Raw genomic sequence first — 16,682 nt, forward strand, 5'->3', positions numbered from 1 at the left:
AGGCAGTAGCACTTCCAGAAGCGCAAGAACCATGTAAGAATCCAGTTTGATCCCAGTTCGAGCCCCCAGCTCCCCACCTCAGGGGAGTTGCTTCACAGGCGGTGAAGCAGGTCTACAGGTGACTATCTCTCCCCCAACTGTCTCCCCTCCTCTCTCAATTTCTCTCTGTCCTATCCAACAACGACGACATCAGTAACAACAACAATCATAACTACAACAACAATAAAAAACAAGGGGCAACAAAAGGGAAAATAAATAAATATAAAAATTAAAAAAGAATATGTTATTCAGGGGGGTCTGGACGGTGGCGCAGAAGGTTAAGAGCACATGGCGCAAAGCACAAGCACTGGTGTTAGGATCCCAGTTCAAGCCACTGGCTCTCCACCTGGGGGGGGGGGTCACTTCACAAGCGGTGAAGCTGTTCTTCAACTGTCTGTCTTTATCTCCCCTCTCTGTCTTCCCCATCTCTCTTGATTTCTCTCTGTTCTATCCAACAACAATGATAAACAACAAAATGGAAAAAAAAAATCGCCTCCAAGAACAATGGATTTGTAGTGCAGAGTCCCAGCAATAACCCTGGAGGCAAATATATATTTCTAGTAAGGGTTACTGATTTACTTATGAGTAAAAATTGGAGAAGCAGAGCATCACTCCAAATATAAATCTTCACCTATGTAGACAGCTTATGACAAAGGAGTCAAAAGCATACAATGAGATAAATACACAACAGGTGTGTGATATTACACAATAAATTACTACTCAAATATAAGAAATGAAGAGACCTTACCTTTAATTACTGTATGGATAGAACTGGAAGGAATCATTGTTTTTATTTTTATATTTATTTATTTATCCCCTTTTGTTGCCTTTGTTATTTTATTGTTGTAGTTATTATTGTTGTTATTGATGTCGTTGTTGTTGGGTAGGAAAAAGAGAAATCGAGACAGGAGAGGAAAACAGAGAAGGAGAGAGAAAGATAGACACCTGCAGACCTGCTTCACCACTTGTGAAGAGACATCCCAACAGGTGGGAAGCTAGGGGCTCGAACTGGGATCCTTACGCGGGTCCTTGCGCTTTGCGCCATGTGTGCTTAACCCGCTACACTACCACCCAACTCCCAGGAAGGAATCGTTCTAAGAAAAATAAACTAGAAGGAAAAGGTCTACAAGTGCACTGTCTTAATCATATGTGGGATTTAAAATAAAATGGGGGGGCAGTTAAAGAAAATCAAACAAAAGAAAAAAAACAATCGTCAGAATTTGATGCACAACTGATCATACCAAAATGTTAATGGAAGAAAAAATAGTAGGCCCTGTCTGTAGGAAGAAAATTATATGAGTGGTAAAGCAAGGCTTCAGGTGTCTCTCTGTCTCTCTTCCTCTCTACCTCCCCTTTCCCTCTCAATTTCTAGCTATCTCTATCCAATAATTAAATAAAGGTAATAAAAAATTTAAAAAAAGAAAAAAGTAGCAGAAGAGGCTTATATACCAACACTATCTCAATGAAAGAAAGAAATTTCTTCACAAGAACAATAAGGGAATTCTCTTTAATATTTCAGAATATATTTTGTCATTGTCAGAGCTTCACCATTAAGGGACAATTTTTTTTTTCAGATAGTAAAATAAAGAGGGAAAGAAGGAGAGACAAATTGGACATATTCCCACATGAGTTATCCTGATGACCTATCAATTTATTTTTAAATATATTCAGGCTGGCAAATAGCTGACTTGTATCATGCTTCTGCATTATTATGTAAATGGGGGGGTTTGAGCCTAGTCTCCATGGCACTGGAAAGAGTTTAATTACTCTGGTTTCTTTTCCTTTTATATCTCAGTTTCTGCCTGGAAAAAGTCAACTGGAGCAGTGAAATCCCATGATATCAAATAAAAAAAAAAACATACATTGTTCATGTAATTTTATATATGTAACATCTTACATTACTAAGAGTCTGAAAAATAAAATGGTAATAATATAAAGCCTAACTTGACATAAGAAGAATAACTGATTTTCATTTAAATGTTTCACTAATTTATAAGTTGTAAATAATTATTAAAAATCAATATAATAAATAGTACAATCATCTCATAGTGATTGATTTGTTCAGTTGATTGATTTCCTGCTTATTATTCAACTATTCTTAGGAGAAGTCAATTTAAAACTCAATTCTTTCAAACAGGGAAGTTTTTATTTTCCGTTGAAAACACACACACACACACACACAAACACACACACACACACACACTGATTTACCACTACCGAAGAAAGCTACTTACCCCATTCCCTTTGCATTTTTTATTGGCATTACAGCTATATTCCACCAGTTGAGCTTTTTTGCAAGTCTTATTTACACAATACTGAAATGAAACAAATGTAATAATTCAGTCAATCATTAATTTGACAGGATAAAAGAATGTTTCGATATATGTGTATGTAACAGAAACTCATGTTGAAACTTTTTATTTTGTATTACTTTAATTCTGGTACAGACTTTGACATTCTAGCATAAAAATCTAAGCAATGATACATAAGTTCTTATTTTAGTTTACAAATGATCATGAGTATATCTTCTAATATTTATATAATAACCTTTAAAATGTTTTAATTTGTATTCAATGAAAGCATCTGTTATGTCAAAGTGAGCAATTCATTATCATTTAGTTTCCTTTTTGTTCTTTTTTTCTCTTTTTTTAATTTGTGATTAATAGTGGGTTATATAGTGTTAGGATTACAGGGTATAGTTCCTGCCACATCTCTCTCTCTCTCTCTCTCTCTCCTTTCTTTCTCTCTCTGGCACTAGGGTTATTACTGGGGATCAGGTGCTGGCAGTACAAACTCACTGCTCCTGGAGGCCATTTTTCTTTTTTCTTGATTTTATTTGATAGGACAGGCAAAAATTGAGGAGGGGAGATAGAGAAGGGGAAAAATAGACACCTACAGATCTGCTTCACTACTGGTGAAGCTTACCCCTGCTGGTGAGGAGCTAGGGGCTAGAACTTAGACCCTTGCATATAGTAACCAAGTATGCCACCATCTAATCCACCCCCCTATTTTCTTTAAAGCGCTCTATTTCTCTGCCTCTTTGCCTCTAGAGAGAGAGAGAATGGGAAGAAAAAGGAAGAAAGAAAGGAAGAAGGAAAGAAGGAAGGAAGGAAGGAAGGAAAGAAGGAAGGAAAGAGGAGCTAACAGAGTAGAACACTGATAAACCTGTGGTCACATTGAGAAGCTATAAGAAACTCTGAATCAGGAAGGGAGGAAGAGTGGTTGGGGACCTAGCACCCTATGGCACAGGGAGACAGCACTTTCATGGCTGGAGAGCTATGCTGATACATAATTTGAGAAAACGTGAAACTGTATCTCTGTGGATAGTTTTTCTGCAATAAAATCAATTATAAATGATATTCGTTGGAATATATGTGTAGAAAAGATAAAGAAGAAAAGATAAAGATAAATGGAATTATCTGTGTGATATTTTGTCACTACTGGTTTGTGAAACAAGTCACTGTATCCATCTGGCATGTATTAGTGGAAATTTTTTTTTTACATTCAAGAGATTGAATGAGAAAAATATGAGATAATCAGTATCATTTTTAAGCTATTAACTTTTTAACAATTTTATGTTTTATTTTTATATAGACAGAGAGAAATGGAAAGGAGAGGGCAAGAGAGAGAGAGAGAAACAGAGAGACATCTATAACATTGCTTCACCATTAATGAAGATGGGTCCATACATATGACAACATGTGTGTTCTTTCAGTAGGTCATCACATTTCAGCCCTTCGCTGTACATTTTTAAAACAAATTGTTAAGTCCATTCTCTTATTTCCAATATTCCATGCATTTACATATGTAAACTAATACAGTTGTAAGGCATCCAAAACTACCACCCTACTAAAACATCAGTATAACTTCAGTCACTTCATTTAAATTAACTCCAGCTTGGGTTAGTCTACTGCGTCTTTTTCCTTGAATATAACTCGTCTATCTATAGGTCTATGGATAAAGAGTTATCTGTTCTGAAAGTCAGCAACCGTAAAACACACATAGGATAATTTTAATAATCTTTCTAATTCCAAAGGGCAACAAATCAATGATTCATAACAATTCTGAAATCTAACAACAACAAAAAAAAATATTTGGATTTCCTTCATTAGGCTTCAAAGTATCTGAGCTCTTTGTTCCCTCATTGGTGTTCATAGCTAAGCAACAGATTCAGGGATCCAACAGTCTTCTTTCACTTCATGCTCACTATTTCTGTCATATCTAGTTAAGAATATATCTGCCGATAATTCTCAAAAATTGTATTCATTCTGGGACTGGGGGGTTAGCATAATGGTTATTATGCAAATTAATTTTATATGTGAGGCTCCAATGTTCCAGGTTCAATTTCCAGCACCACAATAAGCCAGAGTTGAGAAGTGCTCTGGTTAAAACAAAAGCAAACAAACAAAAAAAAAAAGGTGTTCATTCTGAAACCATGACCCCAAGGGAACTGGGATACCTTATAATGCCCTACAGAAATGCGGTGACCTAAAATTGCTAAGCTGGGTTAGGCAGAAGACGGGTACTCTTAAGCTTTGTGCCGAAAATACTTTTCAAGAAAGAATTAACATGTTACAAATGAATTTTCAAGGAAAGGATAGCTACGATCAAGAAACTCATGGCCTTCATTATTCCTAATTATCCTTTATTTTCAGAGCAAACCACAGGAGATATAAGTCTATTCCAAGAATAAAATGTATGGGAAACCCAAGTAGAAGAAGAACTGTCAAAGAAAGTTTATTATGACCCAGAAGGTCAGATAGTCTGGTGTCATCAAGGTCTCATATCTGTTTATCCCAAAGCCCAATTTCTGATAATAAGCAAGAAAAAAAATTTCCAGCTCCTCTTTCTATCTGGATATACTTCCTGTAACAAAAGGCTTGGGTGGGAGGTATGACCTTGGCTCCCTTTTATATTTTACACTGGACTCTTTTCTTGCAAAAGACCGTGTAAGAATGTTTAGCTTTCCACGGCACCTGGCATACCACAATCAGTTTCAATTCCAATAGACAGCACATTCACAAATCTCTTTAAATTAAGATATTCTCTGCTTTGAATTTTTGCTTAAAAGACTGAAAGATCCCTAACACTTTTAGAGACCTCACCTTTTGTGAGATATTCTCTAAGGCATGTCCATATCCCTAAGAAGGACATGTATAGAATCAAATAACACTTTGATCATCTAATCTTTTAGAACTCTTAATAGTAATATATTTGATCAGGGCCACTTATATGTAAATACTGGTTTCAATTGCTACTTTAAATCTTAGATGCCTTATACTATGTTATCTGGAAATGGATGCTCTCATACTTCTATCTTGCCTGAGTCTCTGAATCATGTTGGTACTCCCTTTACTTAATAACTACATTCATGTAAATGACCACACATCGATTTGTATACATGGACTGTAACCATGCTTTTCAGTGAAAGACTTCATTTTTAGTTCTTTGAAACTTCTTACATATATTTTGATCATACCCATAAATATATGGTTTGAAACATACGAAAATTCAGTTGTTCAATGATCAAGGAAAACTTAAAATTAGATCTTTATGATTTGAAATTTATTAACTCCAAGATCCACACAAATCACATAGGTAGAATTTTATGCATAATATGTTTACATCTCCTCATAAAAAAAACTGATAGGTTAATTCTACATTAAACAGTATTGAGTAACTGAGATTTAGTGTAGTCATCTTTTAAATATAATTTGGGTGTCAGTACCAGGTTCATTTCCACTCAGCTTAATTATGGTAATCATATAATACAGCCTCAGTTAACTATAAATTGTCTTGTTTAGTTACCATTTGTGGCCCACACACAGTTCCATCAGCTACATAGGTATAGTCTCTTCCATCTACCATTACGGATGATTCAGTAGTTATGGACATACAAACATGACCTTTGATATATGAGTAAACTGCGGCTTCAACATCACTTTTATAAATACTTGTATGTGGCCAAATGCAAGCTAATTTTCCACAGAGAACATCCCTGAAAACGAAAAGTAAGAAATTTATCCTTTAAGTTTATAATGATACCAAACTCCAAATACTTATTATGCTGTGGGGATGCTGATGTAAATGTTATTCCATTGAGAAGGTAAAACCAGAAAAATGCAAAAGAATGGTGCACAATAATTAAGATGCAACCCAACTAATTAGCACAATGGCAGAATTGAAAAGTATATATGGAAACCATTTTCTATTACAGAACTAAAAATTAAAAAAATAATAAATTAAATAAAGAAAAGGCAAAATATCTCTGTGTGCCACAGTCCTACTGAATAAAAGCCCTTGTGATTATTGGAGCCAGATGATGCTGCTGCCTTGCAGCAAGCAAGCTGGGACACAGACATGTACATAAATTCTTTCCAGGACATACTGATACCCTGGAATAGACTATACTAGGATCATGGAGTAAGTATCCATTGGTTTCCCCAGCCTCTGCAGGAGACTCAATTAGAATTCTGACCCTCAGGCAAAAGCTTTTTAAGTATGCAAACATACCCCTTCTGGGGAAAGATTTTGCATGCTCCTTCAGCACTAAGGCCTAAAGGATGTCTGCACCACTTTACCACCTGCTCCTTTTGTTTTGTGGGGCTCTTGAACATGATTTTTGTTGTATGAGAGAGAGGTATTTTGTGATCCTGTCTTCGTGTATGAGCTTTATGTAGTGGGGTATTAAATGTGAGTTTCAAAACTCTATTCCTCAGGGAAAGATTAGACATTCTTCCTAATTATAATGCACTGTGCTAAGGCTGGGATTTATAGTGACAGTGGCTCTGTTCTAAAGTGTGGATTATATATATATATATATATATATATATATATATATATATATATACGTTTGTTATGTGCTAAGTGTTCAGGTACTTTCTGCATTTCCTTCTGATATAATTGTTCCATGCATACCCAAATAGACAAGATGTCTGTGAGGAAGGGAATTAAAGGAGATAATTTAAAAATTAACTTCCTGAAACTCCCAAGAAGTAACTGTTTGAGGACTAGTGGTTAGATGAATTGAATAGTCCTAGTTGATAATATCCTTCTACTAACACCACACCCCCAGCCCTTGGTTAGAGCTTAAAATAATTTAGGATAATTGTTTCTAGTCTTTCGCTGATAATTTCATCTCAATGTTTCCTCAAAAGCATATATCATATGAGTTCATCTTCATCCTTACTTTCATACACTTCAGAAACTGAATGAACTTACTCACTATGCTGTATCCATTAACTAGCAGGAAGAAGGCTTAATTTAGGTTGAAGCTAGCCATGCTTTCTAATTATCTTAATGAGTTTTTCATACATTGAATTGATTGAGTATAAGGGACATTGTTTTATTGAGGTCACAGTGTTGCTTCTCAACTTTGTGTGGTTCTACTGGGACTTGTTAGGATGTTGCTCAGCTAAACCAGATAACTTCTTTTCTTTGTTATAAGATGCTGCACTGTCTGAAGATCTTCTCCCACTGTGTGGTACTAGAGTCTGGAGTAGTGGTAAGGGTGATGTAGGGCTATTAGTTCTAGACATTGGCAGCAGTGGCACCATTTCCAGCTGTGGTGAAGACAACTTTCCTTGTGTCTCTTCAACTAGGATTTAGGCTATGTTGCCATCTTGGTTGACTGTTCTGTTATACTTTTTATTTTTCCCATTCAATGAATACTCAGCACCTTGTTGGTTTGTCTGTGATTATTTCAGGCATTAGAGATAGAGTTCTCCTGTGGTGCATCTATAAAGAATTTTTTAAAGCATTTTTATGGAGGAGGGCACTAATGGTGCAATCATTGACACAAGAATACAGTTTCTTATCTCCCTGTGAAAGTTCTCTGCAGAACACTCTCACTCACAACCTAAGTCCTTTTATACAATCATGCATCAGGACTCCAAGGTTCTCTTCAGTTCTTTCCACCCCCTCCTCCAGAGTCCTTTGCTCCAATACAATATACCACACCCAGTCCATGTTTCACTTTGTGATCTACCCCTCTGTCCCTATTCATTAAGTCTTACCTATAAGTGATATCATTTGGCATTTGTCCACCCTTTTTGGCCTATCTAACAACATGTCGCCTTCAAATTCCATTCAAAGAAATGCAAAGGAGATGAGCTCACTATTTTTATGATTTATTTTGATATTTTCATGAAATTCAGAAATCATTTGTTATAGGCTAGAAACTTCCTTTATTGGATTTTATTAATCCTTTAATTCCATAGGTTTCAGTAAATCTATGTTTCTGTATTCTGAATTTAGCTAGCACAGGGTACTGCCATATACCCAGTGAATTTTGAAATTTTCTCACAATACTATGTCTTAAAACTCAGAGTACTTCCTTTGCAATCATTATCACTTAAGAGAATTAATGGAAAACTCAAAAGTCTCAAATCACACATCACAAATTTCTGATTTCAGAAAATTGTTATGCGGTTCTTAGTAATGGTAATAAGTCTTGCTTTAGACTAGTCTCACTACTAGAACATTATCAGGAGAATAAAAAAAAAAGACTGAATTAAATACAAGGGAGATAGATGTTTCTATTTGTAAATATTCCTCTCATTTATGATTTAGTTAGCCTTACTAGGTGCTATCTTTTGACAAGAAACATGCCATTTTTTTTATGACTCAGTGAAATAATTAGTATGTAAATACATACTTTTGTCCACAAGGTAAAGGCTGTGAACCTTTGAATCCACAGTTTCCAAGTCTACCAAGTGGAGAATTAATTTCTTCAAAACAGGCAAATGGAGCACCTTGAGCACCTTAGAAGGCAAACGTATTGTTAGTTCATTATTCTTAAATTAAAGTACAATTTTTATCAATTGCTAGGGAACTAAGGAAGTGACTCACTAATATTTATATGCATAGGATCTCAAATTCCATCACTGACATTACATGTACCAAAATACATCTTTAAAAACACTTCTTGTTAGTTAAAAGATAACAGTTTTTTATGTCATGTTGAGAAATTCAAGTTTTGATCATACTTTGTTTTCTGGCATGCCCTATGACTACAAGTTAAAACTGCCTTATCCAGTGGAATAGATAGATCACATGTATTGCTGTAGATATTACTACTTAAAAATCTGCTACCTTTCCATGTGAGAACTCATACTTTCGAGTCCAATGGTTATCTCGCTTCACCTTGTAATCAGCTTTACTTAGTAAAATGAGAAATTTGAAGCATTTCATTTTTAAATTTGAAACAGGAACCTTTATAACTAGAACAAAATTTGTCATATTATCACCATTGTCACTTGTGAACATGACTTAAATCCTTAATATATAACACAAGTGTATGACTTCAGGATAAGTAATCTTTTGAACAGAGGCTTACCTATTTTTTCTGAGTGTCATAGCTAAGGCAGTATGTACTATCAGAATAGATGTACTGTATTTGCAAATAGAAATTAGAGGACTCCTTCCATTTAAACACAGAAGCTGATGTCTTGAAGTGAAGTTCCACTGAAATATTTCTTTAAAGATTGTGACATTAGGGAGCCAGATGGTGGTACATCTGGTAGAGCACACTTACTACAATGAGCAAACACCCAAGTTCAAGCCCCCCCATCCCGATTTGCAGGGCAGAAGCTTCATACGTGGTGAAGCAGGAAGGTGTCTTGCTTTCCCTCACCCTTTTTATCTCCTGCTTCTCATTTTTTTCTTTGTCTCTATCCAAAATAAATAAATTAAATTTAAAAAGATAAAATATTTTTAAAGACTTTGACATTAGAATTGGAACATGGCAGTGGTGGTAAAATCATTAGCATAGGCTGAAAGAGTAGTGGATACTATAGTACAGTGAAACATTTATAGAAACAATCTTCTCAAAAAATTAGGGGAGTCGGGCTGTAGCGCAGCGGGTTAAGCGCAGGTGGCACAAAGCAAGAGGACCGGCATAAGGATCCCGGTTTGAACCTGGCTCCCCACCTGCAGGGGAGTCGCTTCACAGGTGGTAAATCTGGTCTGCAGGTGTCTATCTTTCTCTCCCCCTCTCTGTCTTCCCCTCCTCTCTCTGTTTCTCTCTGTCCTATCCAACAACGACAACAACAATAATAACTACAACAATAAAACAACAAGGGCAACAAAAGGGAATAAATAAATAAAATAAAATATTAAAAAAAATTAAACAGAGAGTGGTTTAAAAGAACTTGGTGCCTTAGGCAAGGAGGAAAGAAAACAGAATGTCTCTTAACAACCTTTAGATGCATTTGAGAAGATGGTGTAAGCACTAAAGAAAGAGATAATTTAAAACTGGAAAATACACAGCTATTTCAGAAGCAATAATACAAACAGAATTGCTTCCATCCTGTGGGCATTGGATTGGATGATGGTAGATGCTGGCAGAATGTAAAGTTATTCTATTTGGCTATTCAGTGTTCCTTTCACAGTGGGTATTTATGGTGGGTGTTAGCTTTGTGTATGAGTACATACATTATCACATTTCTTTTTCACTTTATTTATGTGTCTTTATATTTCTTTCTCCCTTCTCTATTCTTTGTTCATAGTCTACTGACATACTGTTCTATTCTTTACATAAATTATGAACTTTTAAAGCACATGTAGCAAACTATCAAAAGCAAAAATCAGAGTATGGGGAAAAATGTTTGAAAATCTCTTTGAAAATCTTAAGGATTGCTACAAAAAACTAAACTTCTTTAATTGAGTTGTTGTTCCTTGTTGAATTTGTGGTTCAAGTTCTTTCACCACTAGAGTTTTGTGGCCTGTGTTACAGAATATATATCCTGTAAATTAATCTCAAAGTAAAATCAAAATAAAGAGCAATACCTTTTCCAAATACCTTGGTACACTGGCTATCAGTAGTCTGGCATTGTCCATTATAACAATATGCAGTTCCCAAACCACACAATTTGCCATTCAATACATAAGTGTCTGGAACACAGCTACTAGAAGTCCCATTGCAATACTCTGTAAAATCACATTCTTCATCAACACTCTTTCTACATGGAGTACCTGCTTTTGATAACTTGGGAGGACAAAAAGAAAAAAGAAAGTCATGCTCTATGAATGACTATCCTCATACTTAATGAAAAGGTTTATCAAGTAAAATATGCCTGATTGTTGATACTTGAGTCCCTGAAAAACTGTGAGTTTTCTAAAGGGAAAATGATGTACAGAATCCACTATGCACCTCTAAATTTAACTGTCTCTAATATATAAAAGGATATTTTCTGATAATGTTTGCATGAACAACGTGCTTCTTTGTGTTCTGTGTTGAGAGACCCTTTGACTCAATCAGCAATGGGAGATGACTGAACAAATTAGCTGAAAAATAACCACGCTCTAAAACTGAAAAGACATTAACTTTTTTTTTTTCACTTTTAGGAAAATCCCTGGAGTCAAACTGTCTGGTTTCAATCTTTTGCATGAACTGTTACCACTTTATTTGTAGGCAAAATTTTTAATATCTGCTTTGTAGCTTACTCATTTATAAACTTGTCATAAAAAATATTTTCTCATAGAGCTCTTGTTAATATTGAATTAATGCAAAAAGTGCTTAGGACAACACTTGATAAGCAATGCAAGTAGTAACTATCATAGTCAACAACATATTAGTTAGTTGTGGTGACCCCAGCAGGAGTTTGGGACTATTAGCATACAAATGACCTCACCCTGAGGAGGTGCTTCAGAGAAGGGAATGTATAAAAGAAAGCACATGAGTCTTGGAGCACATGAGTCTCTTTGGCTGGCTGCTGCTGCTGCTTCTGGTCAGAAGCTTCTTCTGGTCAGGTATCCGCCATGGCTGCTTTTCCTGGGAACTGAACACGTGTGACTCTGCTAGTTGGTAAACTTTTAGACCCCTCTACAGCCATGAGCAACCTTTACCAGAGCTGATAATTCTTTATCTTATGGGACTAAACTTTGATAACCATATTCAGACTTTATAGACCTAGCGTAGGCTTAACCCTTGATGATAACTGCTTATTTTGCCTTTTACCTGTTTCACCCTAATAAACCGGGTATTGATTAAACCAGTTCCCAGCTCCTGCTGTGAATTCTTCTATATGCGCCACAAGCGGCCCGACCCCCATACCTCTTTTTAAGTTAATTTACAACAGTTACTAAGTGTAAAAAGACCCCTTGCATAGCTAAACTAAAGAGTACAGTTATTATCAAATTTCTTCTCTATCAACTATTATTAATTTATTGCTCTCCAGACATTACATCTAAATGCAGACCTCCTTTTTTTTTCACTGCAACTTCACCACTACAATTCAGATTTTTCAGATGGAATGACAAAGACAGACAAAGAGAATGAGAAAGATACCATAACACCAAAGCTTCTTATACTGAGGTGCCAGGCTTAAACCTGGGTAATGCCTATGATAAAGGAAATGCACTAAGTATACTATCTCCCTAGGAACAAATGCAAAGCTTCTTTATATGTGAAAGTAACACACACACAAACACAACACACACATGCACCCTCCCCTAATTTAACTGACTCAAAACTTAGCAGACATAAATTTTAAAGACATCTTCAATGAAACGAATCCAATTACAAAGAAGACTAAGGCAAGCATAAACCTATGGGGCCACATCAAATTAAAAAGCTTCTGCACAGCAAAGTAAACTACTACCCAAACTAAGAGACCCCTCACAGAATGGGAGAAGATCTTTACATGCCATACATCAGACAAGAGGATAATAACCAAAATATATAAAGAACTTGCCAAACTCAACCATAAGAAAACAAATAACCCCATCCAAAAATGGGGAGAGGACATGGACAGAATATTCACCACAGAAGAGATCCACATATGCCTTTCCCAATCCATATCAAATAATATTGCATCTGCCGATCACAACCTAACCAACACAACGATTGCCACCTCAACATGCTTCACTTCAGACTGTGTCCAGAGACTTCACGTGTGGAATGACAACCCTTCAGCTTCATTACTCGGGTGAGACCTTTCCTTTCATAGTATACTCTAATTCTATCTCAGGTGGTTCACTTTCTAACAAAGTCCCAAAACCTAGATATACACCAGTTTCTGTGAGAGAGAGCATATGTTCACAAGTATCCGTAAACTACTGCAAAATATATACCTGAAAGCAGAAGTACACTGGAGTTTGCAGTGAGTATTCCCCTAACACTTCCTCTCCACTATTCCAAGCTTTGGGTCCATGATTGCTCAACAACTTGTTTGGCTTCGTATGTTAACTCTTTTTTCAGTCACCAGGTTCCAGATGTCATCAGGATGCCAGCCAGGCTTCCCTGGACTGGAGACCCCACCAATGTGTCCTGGAGCTCAGCTTCCCCAGAGACACACCCTACTAGGGAAAGAGAGAGGCAGACTGGGAGTATGGACCGACCAGTCAACGCCCATGTTCAGCAGGGAAGCAATTACAGAAGCCAGACCTTCTACCTTCTGCAACCTACAATGACCCTGGGTCCATGCTCCCAGAGGGATAGAGAATGGGAAAGCTATCAGGGGAGGGGGTGGGATATGGAGAATGGGTGGTGGGAATTGTGTGGAATTGTACCCCTCCTACCCTATGGTTTTGTTAATTAATACTTTCTTAAATAAAAAAAAGATATCCAAAAGGCCGAGAAACACATGAAAAAATTGCTCCAAGTCTCTGATTGTCAGAGAAATGCAAATCAAGAAACAATGAGATTCCACTTCAATCCTGTGAGAATGTCATACATCAGAAAAAGTAACAACAGCAAATGCTGGAGAGGTTGTGGGGTCAAAGGAACCCTCCTGCACTGCTGGTGGGAATGTCAGTTGGCCTATCCTTTGTGGAGAACAGTCTGGAGAACTCTCAGAAGGCTAGAAATGGACCTACCCTATGATCCTGCAATTCCTCTCCTGGGGATATATTCTAAGGAACCCAACACACCCACCCAAAAAAATCTGTGTACACATATGTTCTTGGCTGCACAATTTGTAATAGCCAAAACCTGGAAGCAACCAAGGTGTCCAACAACAGATGAGTGGCTGATCAAGTTGTGGTATATATACACAATGGAATACTACTCAGCTATTAAAAATGGCGACTTCACAGTTTTTAGTCGATCTTGGAGGGACCCTGAAAAATTCATGTTAAGTGAAATAAGTCATAAACAGAAGGATGAATATGGGATGATCTCACTCTCAGGCAGAAGTTGAAAAACAAGATCAGAAGAGAAAACACAAGTAGAACCTGAACTGTAATTGGCGTATTGCACCAAAGTAAAAGACTCTGGGGTGGGTGGGTAGGTGGGGAGAATACAGGTCCAAAAAGGATGACAGAGGATCTAGTGGGGGGTTGTATTGTTATATGGAAAACTGGGAAATGTTATGCATGTACAAACTATTTTATTCGCTGTCGAATGTAAAGCATTAATTCCCCAATAAAGAAATTAAACAAAAAACTTAGCAGACTAAGACAAAAGTCATAAATAAATGAATTTTTTAAATGGCAAAATTGATATTTTAACTTAGAATCCCATAGTTAGGAAATATATATTTTGCCCGGTTTGGTGGTATGGGCCTGTAGTCCCAGCTATTCGAGAAGCTGAAGCTGGAGGATCGCTTGAGCCAGGAATTCTGGGCTGTAGTGCAATGCCCGCACTTACGTTCAACATCAATATATTGACCTGCTATGAGTGAGCAGGGGAGATGGGTTGGTGGTGGTAGTGGGGGGTGGGGGGGTGGGGGAAGCTTGCCTAAGGGGGGGTGAACCGGCCCAGGTCAGAAGTACATATTTTTAAAAAATGAGTAAGAAATACTCTCCTAAGCAAATTGTATAAGAAAGGATTCAAGTACAGCTACATAGAAGCCATAAAGGGAAATTTTCATGTACAGCAAACCATAACAAAAGGACTTTTCAAAGTTAACCCAATTACCAAATAATGTGATGATAACATTAACTATCGATTGCCTTTTGGAACCCTAAGACAGCAGGAACCTCACATCTCCACTATAGCGACCCTACTTCCCCCAGTCCTGGAACCCTTGGATAGGGCCCACTTTCCCGTATGCCTCTCCCAATCCATATCAAATAATATTGCATCCGCTGATCACAACCTAACCAACGCAACGAATGCCACCTCAACATGCTTCACCTCAGACTGTGTCCAGAGACTTCACATGTGGAATGACAACCCTTCAGCTTCATTACTCGGGTGAGACCTTTCCTTTCATAGTACACTCTAATTTCATCTCAGGTGGTTCACTTTCTAACAAAGTCCCAAAACCTATACACCAGTTTCTGTGAGAGAGAGCATATGTTCACACGTATCCATAAACTACTGCAAAATATATACCTGAAAGCAGAAGTACACTAGAGTTTGCAGTGAGTATCCCCCTAACACTTCCTCTCCACTATTCCAAGCTTTGCGTCCATGATTTCTCAACAATTTGTTTGGCTTTGTATGTTAACTCTCTTTTCAATCACCAGGTTCCAGATGCCATCAGGATGCTGGCTAGGCTTCCCTGGATTGAAGACCCCACCAATGTGTCCTGGAGCTCAGCTTCCCCAGAGACACACCCTACTAGGGAAAGAGAGAGGCAGACTGGGAGTATGGACCAACCAGTCAACGCCCATGTTCAGCGGGGAAGCAATTACACAAGCCAGACCTTCTACCTTCTGCAACCCACAATGACCCTGGGTCCATGCTCCCAGAGGGATAGAGAATGGGAAAGCTATCAGGGGAGGGGGTGGGATATGGAGATTGGGTGGTGGGAATTGTGTAGAGTTGTACCCCTCCTACCCTATGGTTTTGTTAATTTATCCTTTCTTAAATAAAAAAAAATTTTTTTAAATGGAAATCTTCAGTCACAGAGAATATGACATGAAATAGTAATCCACAAAATGAAATAAAGTCATCTAGAAATGTGATAAATATTGTTATTGTAAAATTATATCCTCTTCACTTGTTAAATATAAAGCAAAAATAGTCTACTAGGCACCTTCTGTTTATTCTGAAAGATTTATTCACTATACATGATGCAGTATAATATATGAAATCAGGCTCTAATTAATCACAGATTTCTAGACAAGTAGCCAATGACTTTTGAAAGTCCAAATAATATCCAATGCAATGAAGATAAAATTATATTATATGCTATTCAGTTTTAGAGTTTACATTCATTGTTTAGAGCAACTATAAGACTAAACAAGTTGACACAGAGTTCAAAATAATATTAATCAATTTGTTAGAAAAATATTTCAGCTTTCAGTGAAGTTACATAGACTTCACTGGATGGCAATCTAAGTAATATAAAACCGTATTTTAATACAAAATTTTACAAGTACTATTTACAATAGCAGTATTCTCATCCAGAAAATGTGAAAATACATTATCTCATCTCTGAAGTATATTAAGAAGCTTTCAATATTACTCAACTAAAAAAAAATGAATCACTGATAAACAACACCATAACAAACGTAGATCTCAATGCATCATACTAAGTCTCCTAATTACAATGCTTACACATACTAAGATTCAGTATCTTGCACATAAGTGCTAGAAACATACCTCACAGGTGGATGTACAGCATGGTCCAGAACCACATTCTACTGAGCCTTTCAGTCTACATGTACTATAATCACAGCACATTTTAAATGTACACTCCTAAAATTTTATAAAAATACATACTATTAGATAAACCATTTAACACCTTAGT

At 36.8% G+C, this 16,682-nt stretch overlaps 1 protein-coding gene across 2 annotated transcripts in view; it reads right to left on the bottom strand.

Moving 5' to 3' along the window:
* Positions 1-16,682, bottom strand: part of LOC103107905 (disintegrin and metalloproteinase domain-containing protein 18-like) — a 53,510-nt gene that overhangs the window by 7,426 nt on the left and 29,402 nt on the right. For both annotated transcript variants that reach the window (XM_060182240.1, XM_060182233.1), the window contains 5 exons: positions 16,535-16,630; positions 10,828-11,026; positions 8,696-8,801; positions 5,848-6,037; positions 2,274-2,354 (listed from right to left, as the gene is read on the bottom strand). In XM_060182240.1, coding sequence (XP_060038223.1) covers positions 2,274-2,354; positions 5,848-6,037; positions 8,696-8,801; positions 10,828-11,026; positions 16,535-16,630 — 672 coding nt within the window. The remainder of the gene's footprint in view (positions 1-2,273; positions 2,355-5,847; positions 6,038-8,695; positions 8,802-10,827; positions 11,027-16,534; positions 16,631-16,682) is intronic.

The sequence above is a fragment of the Erinaceus europaeus genome, chromosome 2 (assembly GCF_950295315.1).
Source record: "Erinaceus europaeus chromosome 2, mEriEur2.1, whole genome shotgun sequence".
Lineage (NCBI taxonomy): Eukaryota > Metazoa > Chordata > Mammalia > Eulipotyphla > Erinaceidae > Erinaceus > Erinaceus europaeus.